The 24940-nt window shown below is 42.1% G+C and overlaps 1 protein-coding gene across 5 annotated transcripts in view; it reads right to left on the bottom strand.

Moving 5' to 3' along the window:
- ptpn13 (protein tyrosine phosphatase non-receptor type 13) overlaps nt 1-24940 on the bottom strand; it is an 81683-nt gene that overhangs the window by 34838 nt on the left and 21905 nt on the right. For all 5 annotated transcript variants that reach the window (XR_009784520.1, XM_061747248.1, XM_061747246.1 and 2 more), the window contains 4 exons: nt 24096-24728; nt 8109-8201; nt 7859-7958; nt 1511-1727 (listed from right to left, as the gene is read on the bottom strand). Coding sequence is in view for 4 of the 5 variants with exons in the window: in XM_061747248.1 (XP_061603232.1) it covers nt 1511-1727; nt 7859-7958; nt 8109-8201; nt 24096-24728 (1043 nt within the window). In the remaining variant the exon portion in view is untranslated. The remainder of the gene's footprint in view (nt 1-1510; nt 1728-7858; nt 7959-8108; nt 8202-24095; nt 24729-24940) is intronic.

The raw sequence follows: 24940 nt of genomic DNA on the forward strand, positions 1-24940 counted from the left end.
TGCGTGTTTATGTGCATGCTCCACGCTCAGTCGGCGGAGCATTGATACCGGAAGATATGCACATAAATTTTGGTGATGATCACAGTTTTGTGACAATAAGCTTTTACTCTACATAAGCGTATAGGAAAACGGCTTAACGTCCATAAAATCCTGAATATTGGGGCGATGGTTCTGATATTTTCCGAGGTTGCAGTGGGCATAGCTAGAGATGTCCATATAAATGTTGGTGATGATAGATCACAGTTTTGTGACATTAAGCTTTTTTAGTGGCATATGAGAGGAAAACGCTTCACGTCCATAAAATTCTAAATATTGGGACAATCGTTCTAATATTTTCAGAAGTTAATGTGGCCCTAAGTAACTAATTAATTAATTAAATAATTAATTAAAAAATAATAATAATAAAAAACTTGTACCGGCATTACCCGTTACGAGCAACCTGTTATTGCTCAGCGACGGTTTTTCTCAATGTCTTTATGTCTCAAAAGTATTCTCTGTCAATTGCTGTCGAACTAGAGCAGCTCCAACTAACGGAGACAAATTCCTTGTGTGTTTCTTTGGACATACTTGGCAAAATAATGATGAATCTGATTCCGATTAGAGATGTAGACATAAATTTGGGTGACGATTGATTGCGGTTTTGTGACATTAAGCTACGTAAAGCTTCTTCTCTACAGTGAACATAGTGAGTCACCGCCAAAAGGTCTCGATGTTCGATTTTACTGCAAATCCCTGGCGATTCAACTAGTCTCAAGGAGACGTCACAGAAATGTGTTTGCAACCAGCTGAGACTCAAGTTGCCATCAGGTCTGAAACTATTTTCCAGACCTTTAACACACGGCCAGCATCCCACCTCTATTAGGGCTCTGACACAACAATCGAAGGCTGAAAATTGCCAGCTCAACTACGTTCCTTTCATTCCAGTGTCAGTGCAGTTTGTAAAGCAACATGGGGAAAAACAAAAGGGACAAACCCCTGCCTTTTTGGACAAGGGAAGTCTGCCATTTTAATTTGAGCAATCATTTTAGGATAAATCTGACCACTTACAGGTGTTCTACAAAAACAAATTAGTCCGACAGATTTTATGCAATGCATAACAAATCTGAACAATGTAAATGGGCTTTCACCTGTATAATGAAATTGAATTTCACTTGTATAGTGAATTGTGAAATAAAGTCAAATTTGAACCATGTATGCCACACCGATGATGCTAAATAGCAAATAATTCGAGTTTCTACCATAGCGTGTGGGCGGTCCCATAAAACATTGCTGTCATCTATTTATGCTGATAAAAATCATAAGTCATGGTCACAGTTTGCAGCACACGATGTGCACATTTTCTCCTTAAATGATAGTTAATTGAGTTAGTGGTTTAAGTAAGACTTCACCCAAAACATGACACATAGCTGGAATTATCACAAGAGGCTACTGTGAATTATGTGCGCTATCAGCACTGTATTTAGCCAAAATGATGCTTAAAAATGAGAAGAATAAAACAGAGAAGAAGGACCTTGGGTTTAGGGAGTGGCATTGAAGAAGTGTACCGCGGGTCCTGAAGGTCCAGCATGGAAGTGCGAGAAGGAGCCAGGGGGTCATCCAAGGTGTAGATGTTCGCTCGGGACAACCTGTTGGCCAGGTGAGCCTGCAGACGCTGCACCTCTTCCTCTTGCTTCTGGAGAAGCAGCTCAGCTCCTGCCAGACCTTCATTAGCTGCTCCTTCATACTGCCTACACGAAAGGGTCAAGGGAATACTGAAGATATTCACGTTCATAAATAACTGAAAATACACCAACAAGAAAAATCTTTGTGGCGTTCTTCTCATCCTCTACTACTAAGTAGCAATTAACAGTGGTTAAATAACATTATGTAAACATGCGTATAGAGTAATAAAATATATGTTATACAGTGGCACATTGACATATGAGTTTAATTCATTCCGTGACCATGCTTGTAACTCGAAACACCTGTATCTCAAATCATCTTTTCCCGCTGAAATTAATGCTCATGTTTGATTACCCAGGCAGAATTTGTAAGATGGGTACAATTCTTGAAGGGCCAGGCAAAACAGATTACATTTTATTTTAATGGGATTCAAATTAAACTGTCAAGCATTTCAAAAAAGCATCATCATTAAACAAAACATAACCAGAAATAAATTAATGATGGTGGTTGTTCAGTCAGTCATATTTAAAAAATTCAATATTTCGCTAATTCTACCACGGTATGTAAATTTATGAGCACAACTGTACATAAATGCAGTCATTCGTACCCCTGTCATCTTGGAATGAAAGTGTAGGCTACACCTTTTTCATCACCGCTATGTGGCGGTGCCATACTAGAATGAAAGTCTACATATTTTTCATAACGTCTAGGTGGCGTTGGCATATTGGAATGAAAGTGACAGCTATTTCATAATCTCTAGATAGTGCCATACATTTATAAAAATATTTTTTGTTTCAAGTTTTTTTCCATTTTCCCCTACACCTATGTATAATGCGCATGATTTTGACTCTGGTTGCACAACTTTGAAATTATCACAAATGCATCATGACGAGAGCTATGCGAGGGGCCGTGTTGACTTTATTCAACTCGTGTCTGCGCGCAAGCACAATGTGACGTCCTGTTTTGTGCACGTGTGTGACGTGACGGACCCATTCTGTCCTCAGTAGAAGCTGTATTTATTTTTGTAATGTGAATGACTAGATGAAAAGATTGGATTTAACAAAAAAAATCTGAATTGGGCATCATGCACTGCAGTGTGAATGTAGCCTAAAACAGACAGATGAAAATACTGTTCATTGAGGCATTGAATCCCACTTGCTGCAGGCAGTCCTTCCTGGATGCAGCACCCAATCATATTGCAGCAGGGCGTATCCTGCCTAGAACGTACATGGGATTCTTAATAACACCTCAACACCTCTCTCAGCTCATCAGTATGGCATTAAAATTACTCGTTCTACACAAAAGGACACTATATGTATGAGAGTACTGTTACATTGTCAGCGTTAATATTGTTGCAGCACTGTTTGTTTTCAATCCATTGCTTAAAAGGGTTAAAGCACCGCAAAATAGATTCTAATTAGCATTAAGCTAGCAGACTGATTGTCGACATACCACATTGGCAGACATACCTTCTACCACAGCTGACTTCACTTTTCATTGCCCTTCATGTCAACGGCAATGCAGGTCACGGATTGGCCTGTTCAGCCATCGAAGAACTCAGAACTCCAAGAAGCTGGAGCGTACTTGTTGTCCTCGTCGTACTTCTTGATAATGAGCAGACTGAACGGCTAAGCTATGGTTGTGTTAAAGACATAAGGTGTAATTCTCTTAGTTTTATGTTTAGTTTGACAAACTTCAACTGGGAGTTGTCATTAAACAGCTCGAAACCTTTTTTGAAGAATTGTTCATCATTTGCCAAAGCGCTGCTATTGTGAAGTGAGTTATGTTGAGTTAACTGCCACCATCACAGTTTGTATCTTAAGTTGGAGCTTGCAAATCTAAGCAAAAAATAGATAAATAAATAAAAATATATATTTTTTTTAAATCAGCAGAATGAAGGCTCGTATGTCGAAAAACACACAAGTCAGGTCACTCGTATCTCAAGGCACCAGTTTATACATATTTTTTTTAAAACAAAAATGTTCTCTTATTAAATATTTATTTTATTTATTTGCTCGAACTGGTTTATAATAAATGTGGTCAATATATTTGTACAAAAGTACAGTATAGAACTAAAATCAATTTGTACAATGTAAAAAGTAAAAGACAAAATAAAATGAATAAAACCACAATTTTCTTGCTGTGCTATAGAACAAATTGAAAACAAGTATTAAATTAATACCTGAAATGGTTTAAACAGTGAAATGAACAAAAATTATAAAAACTAATGAATAAACAAACAAATTATTTTTTTTAAATAAACCAGATACGTTAAAAAAAAAAGGGTATTTGGTGTCCAAAAATAATTTCAATTGAAATTGTGAAGCACAAAAAAATGGGTCAATTAATTTAATATACTGTACTTTAAAAATAAAACTGGTAACTGGTAAAATTGGTAAAAATAAAAAATAAGATTTTTATGGTGACTGGTAATAAATCGCTGGTCTGTGAAACTAACTGAAAACAAAAATAAGTTTAAAAAAATAAAACAAATAAATTTTAATTAAAACTTGTCAGAATACTTTTATGGTACCTGAGAAGAGAGTGTTGTGCCATGTAACAAATTGAAAACTTTGTTCTCCTGCAAGCAGCAGGCAGCTCTTCTATGTAATACCCGTAGATTAGAGAGATAGAGGCTGCTCAATGTGGAAGCTACATCCGATGATGACCTCACTGGCAGAGCATGGGGGCTGACCCTGCTGTGCTACACTCGTGTGTGCGCGCGTGTGTGCGTGCGCGCACACACTCTTATCTGCCACATACCAGTCCCATGGAGGGATTGTAGCACAGGTGGAAAAATCTTGTCAATCTAACATATACACGGTGATGTCGTACAATTCGGAATTCGACCGCCATTTTCAGGGGAAAATATGCCCTCGAAGTCAAACTAAAAGCCTCTTCATACACTCGCGCTTGCGTGACCGACAGCGCCCGCATTGCATCACGTGGCTGACACACTGGGCTGCGCGGCCCCTATTGCGTCCCGCACACGGCAAAAATTGTTGCTGCGCGTAGAATGCCGCGGAGGTCATCTATCGTGATTGGTCCGTTTTAGTCACATTCTGTGATGACATTTTCAGCGTTCCCCTTGGTTCCACATACCACCTACGCCGCTGCGTTCTTGATCGATTTTGCAGCAAAATTAAACGTATCATCTGATCATCTAGGTCCCTTTGTTCTAGCAAGACACTCTTCCACGGTCGCCATTGTTGTTGCTTTGTTCCTTGTTCTGGAAAGGAAAGGAAAAACGGCTCCCGGAAATGGCCATAAAATGCAGACGAAACTCCACCCTATGGCGTCCTAGCCAATACCAGCTGTAGGGACACCCCCGACTTGGAGAACTGCAGTACATTTTCAAAACAGTACGCGTGGGTTGCGCTCGAGTATAAAGGCAAACTGCGCGCGGGATACCCGCAGTGACGTCAGCGCGGTCGCTGCCCGCGCGAGTATAAAGAAGCTTTAAAGCATTGCACATTAATGGGGGCTTTAGTTTTAGTATGTTTTACTTGTAGTGGTAAACGTCTTTACGCTTGTATGACAGTTGAGACCTGATTTACAACGATTCCAAATAGGGGGTGATAAATTGAGTGCTTGCTCTATCAGATTGCAAGAGCTGTTGAACGGTGTGTTATGAATGATTTACTAAGATCCCAAAATAGCGGGCGCTAAATTGCATGTTCAATGTTTTCAACAGGTGGAAAAGTGAAGGAGACCGTTGAATTGAACAGTTTTACCTTCGTTACTGATTTTTTTTCATCTGATCCTCCAGGTGCATTTACAACCCCAATTCCAATGAAGTTGGGACGTTGCGTTAAACATAAATAAAAACAGAATACAATGATTTGCAAATCATGTTTGACCTATATTTAATTGAATACATGACAAAGACAATATATTTAATGTTCAAACTGATAAACTTAATTGTTTTTAGCAAATAATCATTAACTTAGAATTTTATGGCTGCAACACGTTCCAAAAAAGCTGGGACAGGGTCATGTTTACCACTGTTCAATAAACGTTTGGGAACGGAGGACACTCAAACACAATTGTTGAAGCTTTGTAGGTGGAATTCTTTCCCATTCTTGCTTGATGTACAGCTTCAGCTGTTCAACAGTCTCCGCTTCATAATGCGCCACGCATTTTCAATGGGAGACAGGTCTGGACTGCAGGCAGGCCAGTCTCGTACCAGCACTCTTCTACTACGAAGCCACGCTGTTGTAACACGTGCAGAATGTGGTTTGGCATTGTCTTGCTGAAATAAGCAGGGGGGGGGGGGTCCATGAAAAAGACGTTGCTTGGATGGCAGCATGTGTTCTCCAAAACCTGTATGTACCTTTCAGCATTAATGGTACCTTCACAGATGTGCAATTTACCCATGCCATTGGCACTAACGCAGCCCCATACCATCACAGATGCTGGCTTTTAAACTTTGCGTCCATAACAGTCCGGATGGTTCTTTTCCTCTTTGGCCCCAAGGACACGACGTCCACAGTTTCCAAAAACAATTTGAAATGTGGACTCGTGGGACCACAGAACACTTTTCCACGTTGTATCAGTCCATCTTAGATGTGCTCGGGCCCAAAGAAGCCGGCGGCGTTTCTGGGTGTTGTTGATAAATGGCTTTTGCTTTGCATAGTAGAGTTTCAAGTTGCACTTACGGATGTAGCGCCGAACTGTATTTACTGACATTGGTTTTCTGAAGTGTTCCTGAGCCCATGCGGTGATATCCTTTACACATTGATGCCGGTTTTTGATGCAGTGCCGCCTGAGGGATCGAAGGTCACGGGCATTCAATGTTGGTTTTCGGCCATGAGGCTTACATGCAGTGATTTCTCCAGATTCTCGGAACCTTTGGATGATTTTATGGACCTTTGATGATGAAATCCCTAAATTCCTTGCAATTGTACGTTGAGGAACATTGTCCTTAAACTGTTCGACTATTTTCTCACACACTTGTTCAAAAAGAGGTGACCCTCGCCCCATCTTTGCTTGTGAATGACTGAGCAATTCAGGGAAGCTCCTTTTATACCCAATCATGGCACCTACCTGTTCCCAAATAGCCTGTTCACCTGTGGGATGTTCCAAACAGGTGTTTGATGAGCATTCCTCAACTTTCTCAGTCTTTTTTGCCACCTGTCCCAGCTTTTCTGGAACATGTTGTAGCCATAAAATTCTAAGTTAATGATTATTTCCTAAAAACAATAACGTTTATCAGTTTGAACATTAAATATCTTGTCTTTGTAGTGTATTCAATGAAATATAGGTTGAACAGGATTCGCAAATCATTGTATTCTGTTTTTATTTATGTTTAACACAATGTCCCAACTTCATTGGAATTGGGGTTGTAATTGAAACATTCACCAGCCCAATCTGTCTCAATCACATTTGTTATTATTATGCAACACTCGGAAAACTGCTCCGGGAGAGGCCCACTCCGATTGTCACAGTACGTATGACCCAGATGCAGTATTAGTCATAGGTGACATGGCAAAACTCCTTGTGACTGGCAGCCCATATATCATTCAGAATCTCGAAAATTACATTGCTCAATAGATATGTTGCAATAGTTTCTGTTGACAATTCAAAAAGGAGCGGAAAATTTCTCCCCACGGCGTTTTATTTTCACAGCGCTACACTGGCACCGCTTTGCATGCTGGTTTTTACCTGCCTTTCAGACATTGTATTTATAGATGCAAAATCAGTCAGCGCAATTCGTCTCTGGTTTGATAAATCAGTTTGCACATGCTAAATTAATCTATTTACATATACTCCTCCCACAAGGTGCAAAATGAACTGCACAACATTTTAGTTTGGGGGACACAAACCTAGTTGCGCCCTGTTAGTAGATCAGCTTCCACATCTGTTTGCGTGTGCAGTGAAGTTTGCGCCCGTTTTCTGCACATGCAAACCTTAATTAAATCAGGTCCAAATGTTTACTAATGTTTTGGTAAATTCCCCTTTTTAATCTGTGGCTACAATAACACTTTTACTCCTTTGCCATCACTGGTTACCTAGCTGTAGTGGCATTCCCAAAAAAATAAGACATAGAAACAAAAACCTGGAGTGAATCCTTTAGATGGCCATGGAACTGAAATTGCTGAAAGATTTTGGGAGCATAATTTTCCTCCCCAATATTTTTGTGTCCAAGTTAGAGCTGCCGATGTATCGTGTCAAGTCATCCACTGGCTCATCTTACCTGTGCCTGTGCGTGTTGTGACTGGTCAGGGACAGGGAGTCGTGTTCTGAGGAGAGTGCCAGCTGAGAGCCGAATCGTCTCGTGTCAGTCGTTTTCTTCCCTGTGGATGACGTGAAAAGAGGAACGTGAAAAGTTCCTGGCACCCACATTGCACTATGCAGCCTACCTTCATCAACACATTTGATCAAATAATATTCAAGGTAATTGAAAACAAGAATGGCCTTAAATGTTAGCCATCTAGATTGTTTACCTTGCCTGTAGTCAGGATCAGAGGAGGCAACCGAGGGGCTTTCACTGGAGGAACTGTAATCGCTGTGGTGCCGGTGATGGGTGAGACTCGGTTCTGAGGGTGCAAAAATGACTGAGGTTAACCAGCATCATGCAGGGGACTCCGGTTTTGCTTTTTCTTTGGCTCGCCCCTCCCAATACAATTTGTTTCCAGGACTTGGGTGGTTGGTGTGTTAAAAGAGTGTATCATGCTCACAATAGTTGAGCTTGTTCATCATCATGTTGATAAACATAAATGGAGGAAACACTTAAGCATGCATGCCTGTCATGCGTTGTCTTGCCCCACTGGCTGAACGTGTAGTGCAAATACCATACAGGTGTAAGTGAAACAAATTCAACTCTGATGAGTTAGTCAAAACTTGAAAGTCCTGCTCCTCAGTATCACTCTGTCCTCACATACAGTAAGTTAAATGCATGGCATTCCCAAGTCATTACTCAGGTTTGTTTTTTTACTTCAATTCTTCTCTGGGTGAAACAATCTCACTGACAAACTATCAACCATTCTTAACTATCTCTATCACTGCTTCCATTGGACAAGCTCATCATTGTCATCCCTGATAACACTACTACAAAAAAACACTACCATCACAACCACTAACTAGGATCCCTGCCGCTATTACAAACCCCAATTGCAGGTATCAAATTCAAAATGACACATACATACATTATATATATATACATACATTATATATATATATATATATATATATATATATATATATATATACACACATTATATATATATATATATATATATATATATATATATATATATATATATATATACACACATTATATATATATATATATATATATATATATATATATTTCATACATTTGCTTTTGGCTCAATCTACAACTGTCAACAATGGTAGGGCCGAAATTTTCTGCTTTTATTTTTCTCGCTAGTTTCACCCTTCAACAGTCTGGTAATGCTCGGAAAGTAGCAAAGGATTTCAAGTTTTTTTTTTTTTTTGTAGAGTACAGAATTAAGATTTTGCATTAAAAATCGATCGTTTGGTTCTCTGAAGTGCTTTTCAGCAAGCATGCATTCTTACGGGTGCACGGAAAAGGCAAGGAATGAGGATGTTACAGTGGGTTAAGTTGCAACTACCGGTAAGTACAGTATGTGAGGACACTTCCAAGACACTTCAGCAAAAGCAGTCACAAGTGTGCTTGTAAATGCACATGCCTTAATTCTAGTTTAGGGCTGGGGAACTTTTTCCTCTCTCACTTTTCATCCTCAGAGGACCACACTAAATGGATACATTAATTATTATATAGTATAATATATGGGTTGTTAAGGGGCTTTTTATAAATGCCGGCAAATTGAGACAAGATTGTGTTGAGATGATTTACGGTACTTATTTAATAATGCTCAAGAAAGATCTTAAGGACTTTAGCTCAGGAAATTGGAGAATTTTCTCAAATTCAAACTTTTTAGTTGAAGATATGAATATTATATAGATGCAGATTTTGAAAGCAGGACAAAGTGGTCTGAATTACATAATTCAGCTTTTGTCAAAATGTAACTAAAGTTATGATGATTTTGGTGTAGGGGTGGTGGTGGTGGCATGACAACCAAAGCGGCTCGTGGATTGATGAAGAAGGCAGCTAGCTAGCTGCGACAACTAATGTGCATGAATTGCAGGACACACTGACCAGCAACATTTCAAACATACCTTGCGGGAATATGCTTCAATTACACCAAGTGGCATTGGGTCTTATCTTCCCCGACGCGCCGCTCCCCGCAGCTGGGAAACCCAGTGAGCCTGTCTGCTTAGTCAGCAGCGGCTGGACGGCGGCTCTCCCGAGTCCACACTCGGTGACAAATTGAAGCACATTACGAAGCAGGGGAAAAACTAAACCACTAACACCGTTAACACGCAGCAGAACGAGAGCACTTAAAACTTTTATTAGGAAGGGCTTTTGACGCAGGCGATTTTGATTGGCCAGCGTGGCTAACATGGGCAATATTAGCTTCACCACATCCTGTTTAAATTAGCCCTTGGCAAGGTGGCGAACGGGCAGCGCGAACACTTGCAACGGGGCCTCGGATTATGACAGTTTTGTTCCTACGGCAGCGACGTAATCCGAATTTTAGTAAAAAAAATAAAGAAATAATAATAATCATCATAATTTCAGCAAATGAATGTATTGAGGCTAAGCACTATTCTTATCCACAACCATCTTATTTTCATACTCTCGGACACACGCAGATGTATGAAATCTGTTTTGCCTTGTCTGCTTGACATTTTACTGCCCCACAGAGCGTTATGGCCCGACGACAGCAGTAAACGCACGAGGTGAAAGTCCTATGTAAAGTGGCAGATTGGAAGACAAGATGCCAAAAATACGTGACCAGCGATTTGTCGATCAAGCTTTATATGTCAGTGTGCGGAGTGTTAAAGTCAGTTCGTCGACTACATGGTTCAACCCTTACTAGATAAATCTAGCAAATGGTTCTTTGCAAGGTGGCCGATTGGTTAACACATCTGACTCACAGTTCTAAGGACCCGGGATCAAATCCAGCCTCCCCTGTGTGGAGAAGGCATGTTTTCCCCGTGCCTGTGTGGGTTTTCTCCGGGTACTCTGTTTTTTCCCCCAAATCCCAAAACCATGCATGGCAAGTTAATTGAAAACTCTAAATTTGTCATAGGTTGTTTGTTTATATGTGCCCTGCGATTGCCTGGCGACCAGGTCGAGGTGTACCCTGCCTCTCACCCAAAGATAGCTGGGATAGGCTCCAGCACCCCAGGACACTAGTGAGGATAAGCGGTACGGAAAACGGATGGATGCAAAATGCTTACAAAGCTTATAAGTCTTCACAGCATCTGTTTCAGAAAAACCTCTCTAATCTTTTATTGGCATCAGCCAGTCAAAGTGCCAGACAATTACGACAATCTGAGGGGTTGTACCTTCACGTAAGGCTCCCTGTTCCATATTGTTATCCTAACTGGACCAGCCACTGCTCTGATCCACAAGACCTGCTGCCAAGTGCAGGAAAAGTCCAATAACATTTGGAATTCCCTCATCCGCTACACATGACTCCAATTATAGGCCCCAGATTTGCTTGGAATAGGATCTACTGATTGAAGCACCTTGTGTTGAGGAGTGTGCGTGCGTTGCTATAGTGGAAGATGTAAGGGACCAGGTATAAACATGCCCATGCACACACACATGCACACACACACACACACACACACACACACACACACACACACACACACACACACACACACAATGTTTAGTCAATAGTGAGCCACACATGTTCACAGAGAGACTCCATGCACTGTGCATGTGGGTGAAACCTGAGAGCACTGACCACTGCTGCGCAATCACTTTCCTGCAGGAAACAAGACAGAGGAGTAAGAGGAGAACGAAGAAGAAGCCAAGGAACACATCCCCAGCCAAAGCACCATTCACACCACACTTGAGATGGATTAAGATATATTTGAGCTGGGCTGATCCACGTTTGTCATATTAATTTCATTTGGTGGGCCAAAAGATACACAACAGCCAAATTTTAACAAAAAAGATAGTTTACTTGAGCTTGTTACTAGACTTTACACCGATCTGATCGGCCGATTGGTATCGGCTGATAATGAGGAATTATGATGATCGGCTTTTCATAATTCGCCGATCCGATCAATGACATTGATCGGCTCCGCAAAAGACATCTACTCCGCGTCGCCATCGTGTACAGCATATATGTCAAACTCAGGCCCGGGGGTCAAATTTGGCCAAAGATGTAATTATATTTGGCCCCCAAGACCATATCAAATGTGTATTAGAGCTTGCCCGCCAGTATATAGCACATGCGCCACTAATATTATAAATACCAGAATGCTTAGCTAGTGTGTTGGCCCATCAGTCTAGACCGGCGAGCGCTCGTTCCCTTTCAGTTGCAGTCGTTAGCAACTATGCTACCAGTCTACTCGAGCAAATTTGAGTAAAAGACAGACCTGTTTGTCATGTGTGGACCAACGTGGCTGTAACAAAGAATATAACATAATTGAATTGGTTTTTTTAATGCCCTTTATCAACTCTTGTTTGAAGTTTGGATTTTTATTTAAGACATTCTTATTTTTTTGGGTTGTTTTGTTGGCCTTTGAAAAAAGATTTACATAAAAAAGAAAGGTAGTTGGAGATAGATAAATAGAAGATGGAGAGACAGAAGAATTCATATGTATTTAAATACAAAACAAACAAATACCACTTATGTCTTTTATCGCAAATTTGATTTATCGTGTTTATAAATGTTAAAGTTTGTTTATTCCAGATTCAGTGTTGAAGCAAAATTTGAGTTTGTTGTCATATGATAAACTTTAACGCTACATTTTTGCAGAGAAGGGAAACATGCACATCGCAGTGATTTTTCATTAACTATTGAGTTTGGTCCACCGTGACTTTGAGTTTGACACCCCTGGTGTACAGTATATTTGGATCCAAAAGCTTGTTTATTTTTAGCCTTGTCACGTGTCTTTTGGTGTAGTACTGTAAATATCTGACCGCCAATAAAGTTATTTAAAAAGAAAAAAACATGTCGGCGGTGTGGGACAAACAACACGTCTGAGACAGACAACACGTAATGCAGACTACAGGACAAATTTGGTCTTTCACGATTGCACTGTCAGACTACTGCAATAAAATTTTGTATTCCGATACCACCGCATCCCGTCTTTTACGATCAATGGGCTTTACCTTGTCAACTCAAACGCGACCAGATACACTCGTTACCACGACAACAATCGATCGTGTCGTGTGTATTATAAGAACAAAATGGGGAAAAACGTGTGCTGGTGGTCACCGGTGCTCGGGAGAGGAATTTAATTCAAGGCTTGCTTGAGGTATGTTCACATACTTTTAATATGATACAGCTCGAAAGCAGGCCACAAAATGTAATTTAGCCTAGCAAGCTAGTGCTAGCACTAACGGTTGTACCAGCCTTCTGTCTAATCATGCTCTAAAGTTTCAGCGTGTGAAGTAATTTAATTACAATAATTTAATTACAGTACGTTAGCGCCCATTATTTCTGTCATGTTGTAATGTTGGTTTCTACCTGACTCATCCATCCATTTTCTGTAACGCTTATCCTGACAAGATATTTTTGAAGATATGCAGAAAACACTACACAAGCATATACAGTAAATGAAAAAGTCATTTAAATAGACACATTGCTTCATCTTGTGATCGGATATCGTTTTTTTTTTTTTTTTAAACTCGATAATCGGGCCCCAAAAATCCTGATCGTGTAAAGCCCACTTGTCACTGTACTGTTTTGTATGTCACACCCTGATCTAGTGCAGGAAGGCGAGCAAAATGCACTGCGCACAGCAGTTTATGACTGTTCCGACATAGGACATTTCACGGTTACAAACATGACCCAATGAACGAGTTTGTGCAGCATTGTAAGACCCAATGCACACTCAGTTACCACTGTACATAGGTTTTCATTAGACTGTTTTATCTTCGTGGCCTACAAGTGTTTCCCAAACATTTTTTTACTGTAATTATAACTTTACTACAGTGTTAGCATAAGTTAGTGACAGACTATGACGCGTTCAGTGAACAAATTCGAGTTACGCCGCCGTCATAGGAAGGAAACTGTCATAAACCAAGGACTCCCGGTAGCCTTAGCAGAGAGATACTGCAAAGGTGGGCTATTCATGTGATTTCACACAGAGAGCCGGTATTACAGAATCAGATGTCAGGTCCGAAATAATTGTAGGACAGTGACATCACTTTCAACACAACAGGGCAGGAAAAGTGATTGACAAATGTAAAACTTCACACCCATATCCCGCCACTCCAGAGTTAACCATTTAACAGATGTCATCCCAGCTCTGATACTACCTCCACCAAGGTGGAATATTGGTGAGGGTGACTTGGTGGACACTTTTGGAGAGCCACATCAATTATAACACTCCAGTCTTTTGAGATATCCCAGTTTTGTCATCCTCAACCTTATGTTGCCATGCTAGGTTGGCATGGGATGTTCAAACGTGATATCTTGTTGAAATATGTTTTAGGACTAAGGGGTGACGTGCAAAGAATCTCGGGATGAAGGATAGCGATGCGTCCTTGAAAAGATGGCTGCATTTCCTATTGGTGGAGCTATCAGTTGAAGAAGCCTTGGGAATTATCCTTTGTGTTAATCCTAATCAATGCTCGTACCCCACTTCAAACTAGTACCATGGGAAACTGCAAAAACCACGCCACAATGAACATATGTCAAAACGAGACAAGCAAACAACAACAGTGGTGAAGGACGAATTGAAGGTACCAATTACAGAATTACAGTCATCAACCATGAACCAATAATTAAAATATTAGTGTAGTTGAAACCACATTAAATTAGCAACAACAATCAAATACACTTTTTACAAAGGAAAATAAAAAGTGTGGCGATAGCGAAATCGTGCATTTCTTTGCACTTTTATGGTACTGCACCGTCACTGTGCATTGAAGAATCAACAATCACCTCCTAATCGCTTTCTTCAACTTATCTAGAAATCAGCGGGCTGTGTGAAGGGTTAAATGGTATTGAATGGCTGGACTGCGATTTTTCTGAGTCCTCAGCCACAAATCAGTACTTGGTGAAAGACATTGATGTCTCAAAAGTAACCATTACTGGTTTGAAAAAGTAACTGTAGTCTGATTCGTCTCCCGGGGAAAGTAATGCTTTACTTTAACCGTTACTCAAAATGGCAGAATTTTGGAGTAACGCGGCACCGGCATCACTTGTGGAGACTGTGTGGGTATAATATTTTTGTGCAGGTTAAGCTGACATTCGCATGTGTTTCTTTTTGTGATTTTTTGCTGTCTATCATCAAATGTTACTATGAAGATAACTAATCAATTAGACCAATAAATCACCAGCTGTGTTTGATGCAGTTTTGCATACCTTACAAGATATCAGCCTCCCTTAGGAAATTGTTTAGTTGGAACTGGTGCAGAGAAAATTAAATATTTGGGTTTTTAAGCCTATCTGAAACAACAAGTTTAAACATAGAGACAGAACAGTCAAAAGATAACTTCTTTCATCGTTCCTGCCAGAATATCATCTCTCGTTAAATCCATCAGGTATAAAAAAAAATTTCCCACTGCATGCATTTCCCAATATATGAGAAGTGAGCGTAAGAGCAGCCCCGGTTTTCGATTCATATCCCTAATTGTGTGCGAATCCTGTGGCACGTGGGGTGTTTCGAGTGGTTTTTCCTCATCGATCATGTTGCCTGAAAAACGGTCAGATAATCATAAAGTTCAATATTTATGATGGCAAATCCTTATGTATGTGGTCAACGCCGAGTTCAGAGAAGGCACAGACTCCCTAATTGTGACGTGAAACCTAACGATAGCCAAAGAGGAAGAAACCTAAAGCTTGCACAGTTGGCAGACAAATAGAGGAGAAACTGCTTGTGTTGAGCCTGAGTATTTGTATTCACCAGAATAAAAATAAGCAGAAGAGTGTGTTTTTACCGTTTAGTATTTTGGTATCAAGTGAGCTGTACAGATTGATGGTATCTGGGCACAAATTCGGGTGCTAGTGGTGATACACGAGCAGAGGTTTGACTCCTCTCGCCCCATTGAACAAAATAGAATAAAACTGCGTGCAAAGGAGGAAGAGAAGGGAGGAGAAAGGGAGGGGCGTGTGACCCGCGGTAGAGAAGGAGGAGAACCGCAGCAGAGGAAGAAAAGGACGGCATTGCTCTGTGGCTCCAGTACCCCGAAAATAGCTGCCGAGTACTGAGAGGATGAGAAGGAAGAGGAGTGAAGAAGGACTTTTGTTATTATGAAAGAGAGAAGAATCAAATCTACAAATGGGCAGCAGACCTCTTTGTCCACGTGACTCATCACAGCTGGCCGACAGAAACTTAAACAAAGAACTTCTTAGAAAATGCTGTGGGGGGACCTTAATGCTTTTGGTTCGACAATTAAGTTGGTTGTGTTTCCAAAGATGCTTCTCAGTCTGTATGATCCACAACAACATGCAGTGTTGACGAAAAAAACTAAGAGAAAGCAGCAAGGACGTGTTACATGTATGATGGAGCCTGGTAGGCTAGAATTAAGAAGGCCTGTAATTAGAAGGAGCAACTTGGACAGCTCCGTACGAGTGACTCACATGAACGCAACGCTGCATCGAACAGTCCGACTTAAATATATATAAAAACAAAACAAAAAAACATTTTTGCACATCGGAGTTCAAGATGGATGTCCCTGTGGTGTAATTTTCACCTCCCCATTGGTGCTGCCACGCAGTCTCTTCTTTTACGGCCTGGTGAAAGTGATATATGGCCCGGTTTGGATGGTTGCGTTTCATTGAGGGCTCTTCAGCAGTTCTTTGACAAGAAGTGTACACATAGAAACGCAACCGAAATAGCATCTGTTCTGGATAATGGACATTTTACATAAGTGTAGACTAGCCCTTGCTTTTTTATTGTAATAACCATTGTTTTGAAACACTACACAGTGGAATCCATTATACAGGATCTAGATAAAGGTGTGGGTACAGGAATTTATTTTATCTATTGTAATAATAATTTATTTATGTACCATTTTTCACAACCATAAGGCGCACCGTATTAAAAGGCGTAGTCTCAGTTATGGGGTCTATTTCTGTATTTAACACATACATAAGGCGCACCATATTATTGGGCGCAGGCATGGTAAAACATATGCTAGCTTAAAACATACGGTAGCATGCATGCACGCTAAAACAATGTTTTTAAAAAGGCAGCGGGAGCAAAACTGAGTTGGGCTGTACTTTATTGAAGTATTTAACAATGTACTCACGTTATTTTTTAATCAAACCTCATACACAAATCCATCAAAGTCCTCATCTTCTGTATCCGAAATGAACAGCTGGGCAAGTTCTCCAACAAACACGGCGGGTTACCTCTCGTCATTGTCGGAGTCAGTCTCGTTGCCGTGCGCCTCCTCAGAAATGATGCCGGCTTTTCCGAAAGCTCGAGCAACAGTGCGAGCAGACACGTTAGCCCAAGCATCCACAATCCATTCACAAATTGTGGCGTTAACTCGCCTGGCGCTGCCTCCTAGTCTTAGTAAAGCTCTGTTCGCCATCTGTCATCCATCACTCTCACAACTTCACTTTGAAAGCCCTGTTTACACCGATGTCCAGCGGTTGGAGTTCCTTCGTCAAGGATCCCGGAATGATGGCAAGCTCCGAGTTATTGCACTCAGTCGAATGGTGACTGTAGAGACGCTTCTCCCAGCAGTTCTTTGCTCATTAATCCATTGGTCGAGTTGGTCTTCCAATTCAGGCCACCTCTCCTTGTTTCCGCGGAAACTCAGCTTCGTCTTCTTGACTTGGCGAAGCTCGTTTTCCTGCTTCCTCCACTTGCGAACCATGGATTCGTTGATCTTGAATTCTCTCGCGGCTGCTTGATTCCCATGTTCTTCCGTGTAACTGATAGCTTGCTGTGTAAACTGTGCTTCGTAAGCGTGTCTCTTCGTAGGTGCCGTTTTCGGGGGTCCTTAGCCAAACCGATGATGTTTTGCACAATGCACATGGCGGTGCTATATACCTACTGGGGGCGTGCCTTTAACATCCTCTGTCACGCGCACCCTTATCCCCTTTACGGCCGCATGCTCTCCTCAACCACGTCCGCCTTTCCTCTATATAAGCAACGTGTCGGCAGGAAATGCTCCCAGTCAGTCATGCGGAGCGCTCATCACAACATTTATAGATTTTGGAACTCGGTGCACACATAAGGCGCACCGCATTATAAAAGCGCCCAGTCCATTTTGGAGAAAATTTAAGACTTTTAAGTGCGCCTTATGGTCGTGAAAATACTGTATTTTGGTTTAGGGACTGGCAGTTAACTGAATTAATTGATTGTGAGTGTGAACGGTTATTTATTTGTATGCACTCTATTAGTTGGTTTTCTTTACGTACTCTGGCTTCTTCCCACATTGTCTATATGTCCCCTGCAATTGTCTGGCGACCAGTCCAAGGTGTCTGCGACCATAGTCATCTGGAATAGGGTCTAGTTCACCCTTGAGCTATTGAGTACAAGGACTATAGAAAATGGTTGGATGGGTGGCTAAGGCCGACACCTAATGTCAACAATTTCCAAAATTCCATCCATCCATTCTTTTCTATAGCTATTGTCCTGATTAGGGTTGTGGGTGACATGGAGCCTATCACTGCTGACTTGGAGCGAGAGGCGGTGTACACCTAGGACTGGTCACCATCTGACTGCAGTTCACATTTTTCAATTAACTTAACATGAATGTTTTTGGAGTGTGGGAGGTAAGTACCCGGAGAAAACCCAAGTAAGGATGTGGAGAAAATGCAAACACCACACAGGAAGACCAAAGCCAAGCCCCCAAGGTACTGCCTGTTTCTATTCATTACCCTACATAACCCAGGAAGTAGCCTCCTTCTAAAACAATAAATCAAGTCTTCGCCAAAGACTTTGGCACAGTACATCCCAGTAAGTAGAGTTAAGATATTTTATGGAAGGCGGCGTAATCCTTTGAAGTAAAACACGATGTGCCACCTTCAGACGTGTCACATTATTAACTTGCAAAATTTCTTTCAATGAAATGGCATATTTTCAAATTGAGCAACATTTCCACTACAGTGTGTGTGTGTGTGTCTGTGGTGTGCCGCACACAATAGGACTCTTAAGTGAGTCAGTGTATTTGTTATGATGACAACAATCGTGTATTGTTACTAGGCTTTACATGTTCAGGATTTTTGGGGCTGATCAGCAAGTTTAAAAAAAAATGATAACCGATCACCGATCTGATCACAAGATGGAGCAATGCGTCTATTTCCATGACTTTTTAATTTAATGTATATACTTGTGTACTGTATACTGAGTATCTTCAAAATTATTCTCTAGCATTTTTGACAAAAATTAAAACAATGACCTATAGGGGGCATTCAAGGATTGGCCACTGATATAAGTTTAGGTCAGATCAACATTACAACATGACAGAAATAATGGGTGTAAACTTCATGGAATTAAATTACTTTATTGCAAGTAAATTACTTTAACAAAAACTGTTAATGACATGCTTACTCTTAACTTTCTCACTGTCCCGGCTATATGGACGGGTGTTGTCCAGAGTTTACGTCCGTTTGGCTTTTCCTTTTTTTTTAATATTTATTTTATTTTATTTTTTCCCCACGCTGAGTTGCTTGAACGCAGCATGCTCCTCCTTGTGTACACATTCTTCAGGTGCCCGATCAAATTTGTTGTGTTGAAGCATTTTGATGACGTTCCCCACGGTGTACTTCAGTTGTGCACCTACTGCAAATAACTTAAGTGCTGTTTGTCTGAGACGCCGCAAAATAGTCCCACACCGACGACATGTTTTTTCAATGACAAGATTGAAAAAAACTTTATTGGCTGTCAGATAGTTACAGTACTACGACACAAGACACGTCACAAGGCTAACAATAAACTAGCTTTGGGATTCATAGGCAACGCAGAGTAAATCTCTTGCGGAGCTGATCGTTGACGTCATTGATCGGATTGGTGAATTATGACATGAAAGCCATTGGGCCGATCAGCGTAAAATGCTAATTATCGGCCGATGCCGATCACATCGGTGTAAATTCTAATTGTTAGAGGCTGCCAAGGTCATACGTGTCTTGATCCAACGTTAAACGGTATCAGGAAAGACCTGATCTTAAGGCTCAGAGTGAAGGCATATGCCATGTATACATGAGAAGTGGGTGAAACTTCCCACCACTATTTTGATGGAATTTATCAAGCGTCACATCTGACTTGCAGTCAGAACTATGGGCTCAAATCACATCTGAGAAAACAATATTGCTTCCTTAGCCAGAAACCTGACTGACTGAGTTCTTTACTTAAAAAAAGATAATGCATCTTATATGAGCATGCATTACAATCGCTGACAAATTACAAGCGACGATCCCCCCAAGCTGAGAACAATAGCACACTCGCCAACAACTTGAATACCTTCTACTGCAGATTTGAAAAGGACACTTTATCACCCCACACCCACCCAGCCGCACCACCGACCACAATCACACCTCTGACTTCTGAGTTAACCATCCACGAACAGGATGTGAGACGCATCTTCAAACAACAAAAGACTAACAAAGTGACAGGCCCAGACCATGTGTCCCCATCCTGCCTCAAAATCTGCGCGGACCAGCTCGCTCCAGTCTTCACACAGATCTTCAATAGATCTCTGGAACTGTGCGAAGTACCATGCTGTTTCAAACGTTCCACCATCATTCCAGTCCCCAAGAAACCTGCAATCTTGGGTCTAAATGACTACAGGCCTGTCACCTTGACATCTGTGGTCATGAAGTCCTTTGAACGTCTCGTGCTGGACCACCTCAAGAGCGTCACAGGTCCCCTGCTGAGCGAACAGGTGCGGAGGATGCAGTCAACATGGTACTGCACTTCATCTTAGAACACCTCGACAGTGCAGGGACGTACGCGAGGATCCTGTTCGTGGACTTCAACTCAGCGTTCAAGACCATCATCCCTGAACTCCTTTCCTCCTAGCTTCTCCAACTCAGCATCTCGCCTGACATCTGCCAGTGGATTTACAGCTTCCTGATGGGCAGGATACGCATCCACACGCAGCATCAGCACCGGGGCGCCCCAAGGTTGTGTCCTCTCTCCGCTGCTCTTCTCTCTCTCTACACGAACGACTGCACCTCAACGCACCCGGCTGTCAAACTCCTGAAGTTTGCAGATGACACCATTGTCATCGGCCTCATCAAGGACGGTGACGAGTCTGCATATCGACAGGAAGCGGAGCGGCTGGAGCTGTGGTGCGGCCGACACAACCTGGAGCTGAACACGCTCAAGACTGTAGAGATGATCGTGGACTTCAGGAGGCATCTTTCGGCACAGCTGCCCCTCACGCTGTCCAACTGCCTTTTGTCAACCGTCGAGACCTTCAAGTTCCTGGGAATTACAATCTCTCAGGACCTGAAGTGGGCGACTAACATCAACTCCGTCCTCAAAAAGGCCCAGCAGAGGATGTACTTCCTGCGGCTTCTGAGAAAGCACGGCCTGCCACAGGAGCTGCTGAGGCAGTTCTACACAGAAGTCATCGAATCAGTCCTGTGTTCTTCCATCACAGTCTGGTTTGGTGCTGCTCCAAAAAAAGACAAACTCTGACTGCAACGGACAATCAAAACTGCTGAAAAGATTGTCGGGACCCCTCTACCCACCCTTGAGGACTTGCACGCTGCCAGAACTAAGAGTGTGCAAAATCCTCTCGGACCCTCCACATCCCGGTCACCATCTCTTGCAGCTCCTTCCCTCAGGTAGGCGCTACCGATCAATGCAAACTAGAACTAGCAGAAATTCCAACAGCTTCTTCCCTCTTGCAATCAACTTCTTAAACAGCTAATTTACAACTCCATTGCAACATGCTGCCAATTTTTTTTGTCTTGAGTTTGTTGTCACATTTCCGTCGGGCCAATTATATATTACTCGTGCACTCACTGTAGTAGTCTCACCATGCTGCACTATTTGAATATCTGTTGTTGACCAATACTGGCCACTCATGCCAGAGTAGCATCTGTCCCATTTGCATACTGACTGAGGAGTATCTGCAACATTTGCACAATCGACATTGTCCCAGATTATCGCACTACTAGTCACTTTAAACTGCATACATTCCTTGAAGTCTCGGCACCCTTTGCACAATGGACTATTGCTATATTAGTCATTCAAACTGCTGTAAGTGCTAGAGGACTCTGCCTCTTTTTGCACAATTGTCAAAAAAAATTATTGTACCGGCATTACCAGATAACTAGCAACCCTTTATTGCCCAGTGACTGTTTTTCTCAATGTCTTTACGTCTCAAGTGTTCTCGGTCAATTTACTGTCTGTTGTCGTACTAGAGCGGCTCCAACTACCGGAGACAAATTCCTTGTGTGTTTTTTGGACATACTTGGCAAATAAAGATTATTCTGATATAGGAGTTCTGTGTTCAGTTGTACCTCCAAAGTTGAGCATTCAAACTACCAGTAAATTTTTGAGAAAAGCATGCTTCAAACCTAGATTAGAACAAGAGAAACTAGATCAAATTGTGTGAGACTTAAGCTCAATGAGCTTTTCACAACTAACTCCACAAGGTTTTATTAGCTTTTTAGCATTTTTTTTCTGATGTCGCCACAAAAGGGTACCAGTAATGGAAAAGAGAAAAACTGCGCTTACTGAGAAGTCAGAAAAGGGTCTGACTACTCAGTACCATTACGCCAAGCAGATGCTGATCTAAAAAAAAGCATGTAGCCAAAAGCAAAATGGCCAAAAACACTAATAAAGAGAGATACAATTCCAGTTTCCCTCACCACTGGGTGTCTGACAAGGGTCTTCAAAGGTTGAGTTCATTCAGTCATTCATTTCCCATAATGCTTATCATCACTAGGGTCGCGGGCGTACTGGAGCCTATCCCAGCTAACTCTGGGCGAGAGGCTGGGTACACCCTAAACTGGTCAACAGCCAATCGCAGGGCACATATAGAAAAAACATTCACACGCACATTCACACTTACGGGCAATTTAGAGTTTTCAATTAACCTACCAAGCATGTTTTTGGGATGTGGGAGGAAACCGGAGTACCCGGAGAAAACCCACGGAAGGCACGAGGAGAACATGCAAACTCCCCACAGGCAAGGCGAGATTTGAACGCGGGTCCTCAGAACTGTGAGGCAGATGTGCTAACCAGTAGTCCACCGTGCCGCCTGGGTGAGTGAGTTGTTTTACTTCATTTTAGTTTTACAAGCGAATTATCTGAAGTTTGTGTTTTATGGAACGTCATCAAACGTTAAGACTGAAGTGAAGATTTTTCACAATTATGCTTTATTTAGTGTGGTTAATATTTAGTAGCAATCTGACAAAATCCAGACTAGAGGACACGTTCGTCTTTGAAAGACAACTAAAACTATACAAATGATTGCTTCATAAAAATGGCAGACTTCCAGTTTTTTTGTGTGTGACAAGTACCGTAATTAAACTTCACTGTCATACACTGCCTCTATACAATTACACTAACAATTCAGCATCATCCATTTTTTTTTGTGCTGTATCTGGTTAACATTTGGCAGTAATTGAACAAAATCTCTTAAGACAAGTCCATCTTTGAAGGGCAACTGGAAATGGCAAAAATACTGCTGTAAATGACATAAAAAGTGGCAGCTTCAAATCAAAACAGCAGACCTCCTGTGTGTGTGTGGTTTTTTTTTTTTGTGTGTGTGCTTCATGGTGCGTCATTAAACTCAAACTCTTTGCAATTTAGCTTTGCCCATATGTCTAAAGACTGTAAACTGTAAGTGGACTAATGACTAATGGCAGTTTCAAACCAAAATCTCTGACTTCCTGTTTCCGGGCATGGGTTGCTGAGACTGTTGTTGTTGGTCTAGCCATGATAGACGAGCCTACGAAATTTCATGTTGCTAAATTAAAACGGTGGAAGACTGGTTAGCACATCTGACTCACAGTTCTGAGGACCGGGTTTCAAATCCCGGCCCCGCCTGTGTGGAGTTTGCATGTTCTTCCCGTGCCTGCATGGGTTTTCTCCGGGTACTCCGGTTTCCTCCCACATGCCAAAAACATGCTTGGTAGGTTAATTGAAGACTCTAAATTGCCCGTAGATGTGAATGTGAGTGTGAATGGTTGTTTGTTTGTATGTGCCCTGCGATTGGCTAGCGACCAGTTCAGGGTGAACCCCACCTCTCGCCCAGAGTCAGCTGTGATAGGCTACGCCTGTGACCCTTGTGAGGATAAGCGGTATGGAAAATGAATGAATGAATAAATCAAACCAGCTTCAGAGGCTGAATTTTCAAAATTCGGGGAGCCAACCTGCATCACGGAATGGATTTTGTTTGACTTGGGGGACTCTACTGTAATTTGCTACTTCTCAGTTATCAGTGTCATCAGTAGTGAAAGACTGCAGATTAAACTTGATTGACTCACCATCCACCGCTTGTCGCAGCATCTGCAGTTTCCTCTGCCGCTCCTTGATGCGGTCATAGGCACCTGGCAGGCCTGAGCCGACTGACGGGGTAGAGAGGTGATGGGCATTCCGGCTCTTTAGCCCACCAAACTCAAAGTAGCGATAGTCCCTCTCTCTGGATGCGCTGAATGGCGATTTGATCCTGCCGATAGTTTGTGTGCTTAAAGCATTGCTGCCTCTGCGCGCGTCCTCCAGGGCTCCGAAGCGAAGGGCTTCGGGGTCGATGCAGGCCAAGTCCACGGAGGAAGCCCAGGACTTCCTGGTTTGAGCCCCTCTCAGGTCTGCGCTGTGGAACGGTAAAGACCTGCGGTCCAGTTCCACGGGTCGCCCTTTTTGCTGGGGATGAAGGGGGTGCAGGTAGGGGTAGGAGTGCTGGTGCTGGAGTGAGACAAGCGTGGGGCACATTTCGCCGGGGCATTCAGAGTCGGGGTGAGAGTCCCAGTTGGGATACTGCAGCGCAGCCCCTTCATCCCCCCTTATGATGTCTTGCACCGACAGGGAGCCCATGGAGCGACTGAGGACCCGGTTGAGAGAGCTCTGCTCCTGAGTCCTGGCCCGGTAGCGCTCCAGCACCCTGGGGGCTGCACTCCTTCCTAGAAGGGCACCAAAGGCAAAGTTCCATTCAGAAATCAAGCAACATTAAAATACTCACAACATAATGGTGGATAAAAAGCGCTAGAATGGAACCTCCACAGTCGAATGCCCTTAAAGCTTGCATTTTTGGTAGGGTTGAATAATCATCAGTGAGAGACTCAGTGTACATCCAAAGGATTAACTAAAAAAAAATAAATAAATAAAAATCTTT

Source organism: Phyllopteryx taeniolatus, chromosome 15 (genome assembly GCF_024500385.1).
Source record: "Phyllopteryx taeniolatus isolate TA_2022b chromosome 15, UOR_Ptae_1.2, whole genome shotgun sequence".
Classification (NCBI taxonomy): domain Eukaryota; kingdom Metazoa; phylum Chordata; class Actinopteri; order Syngnathiformes; family Syngnathidae; genus Phyllopteryx; species Phyllopteryx taeniolatus.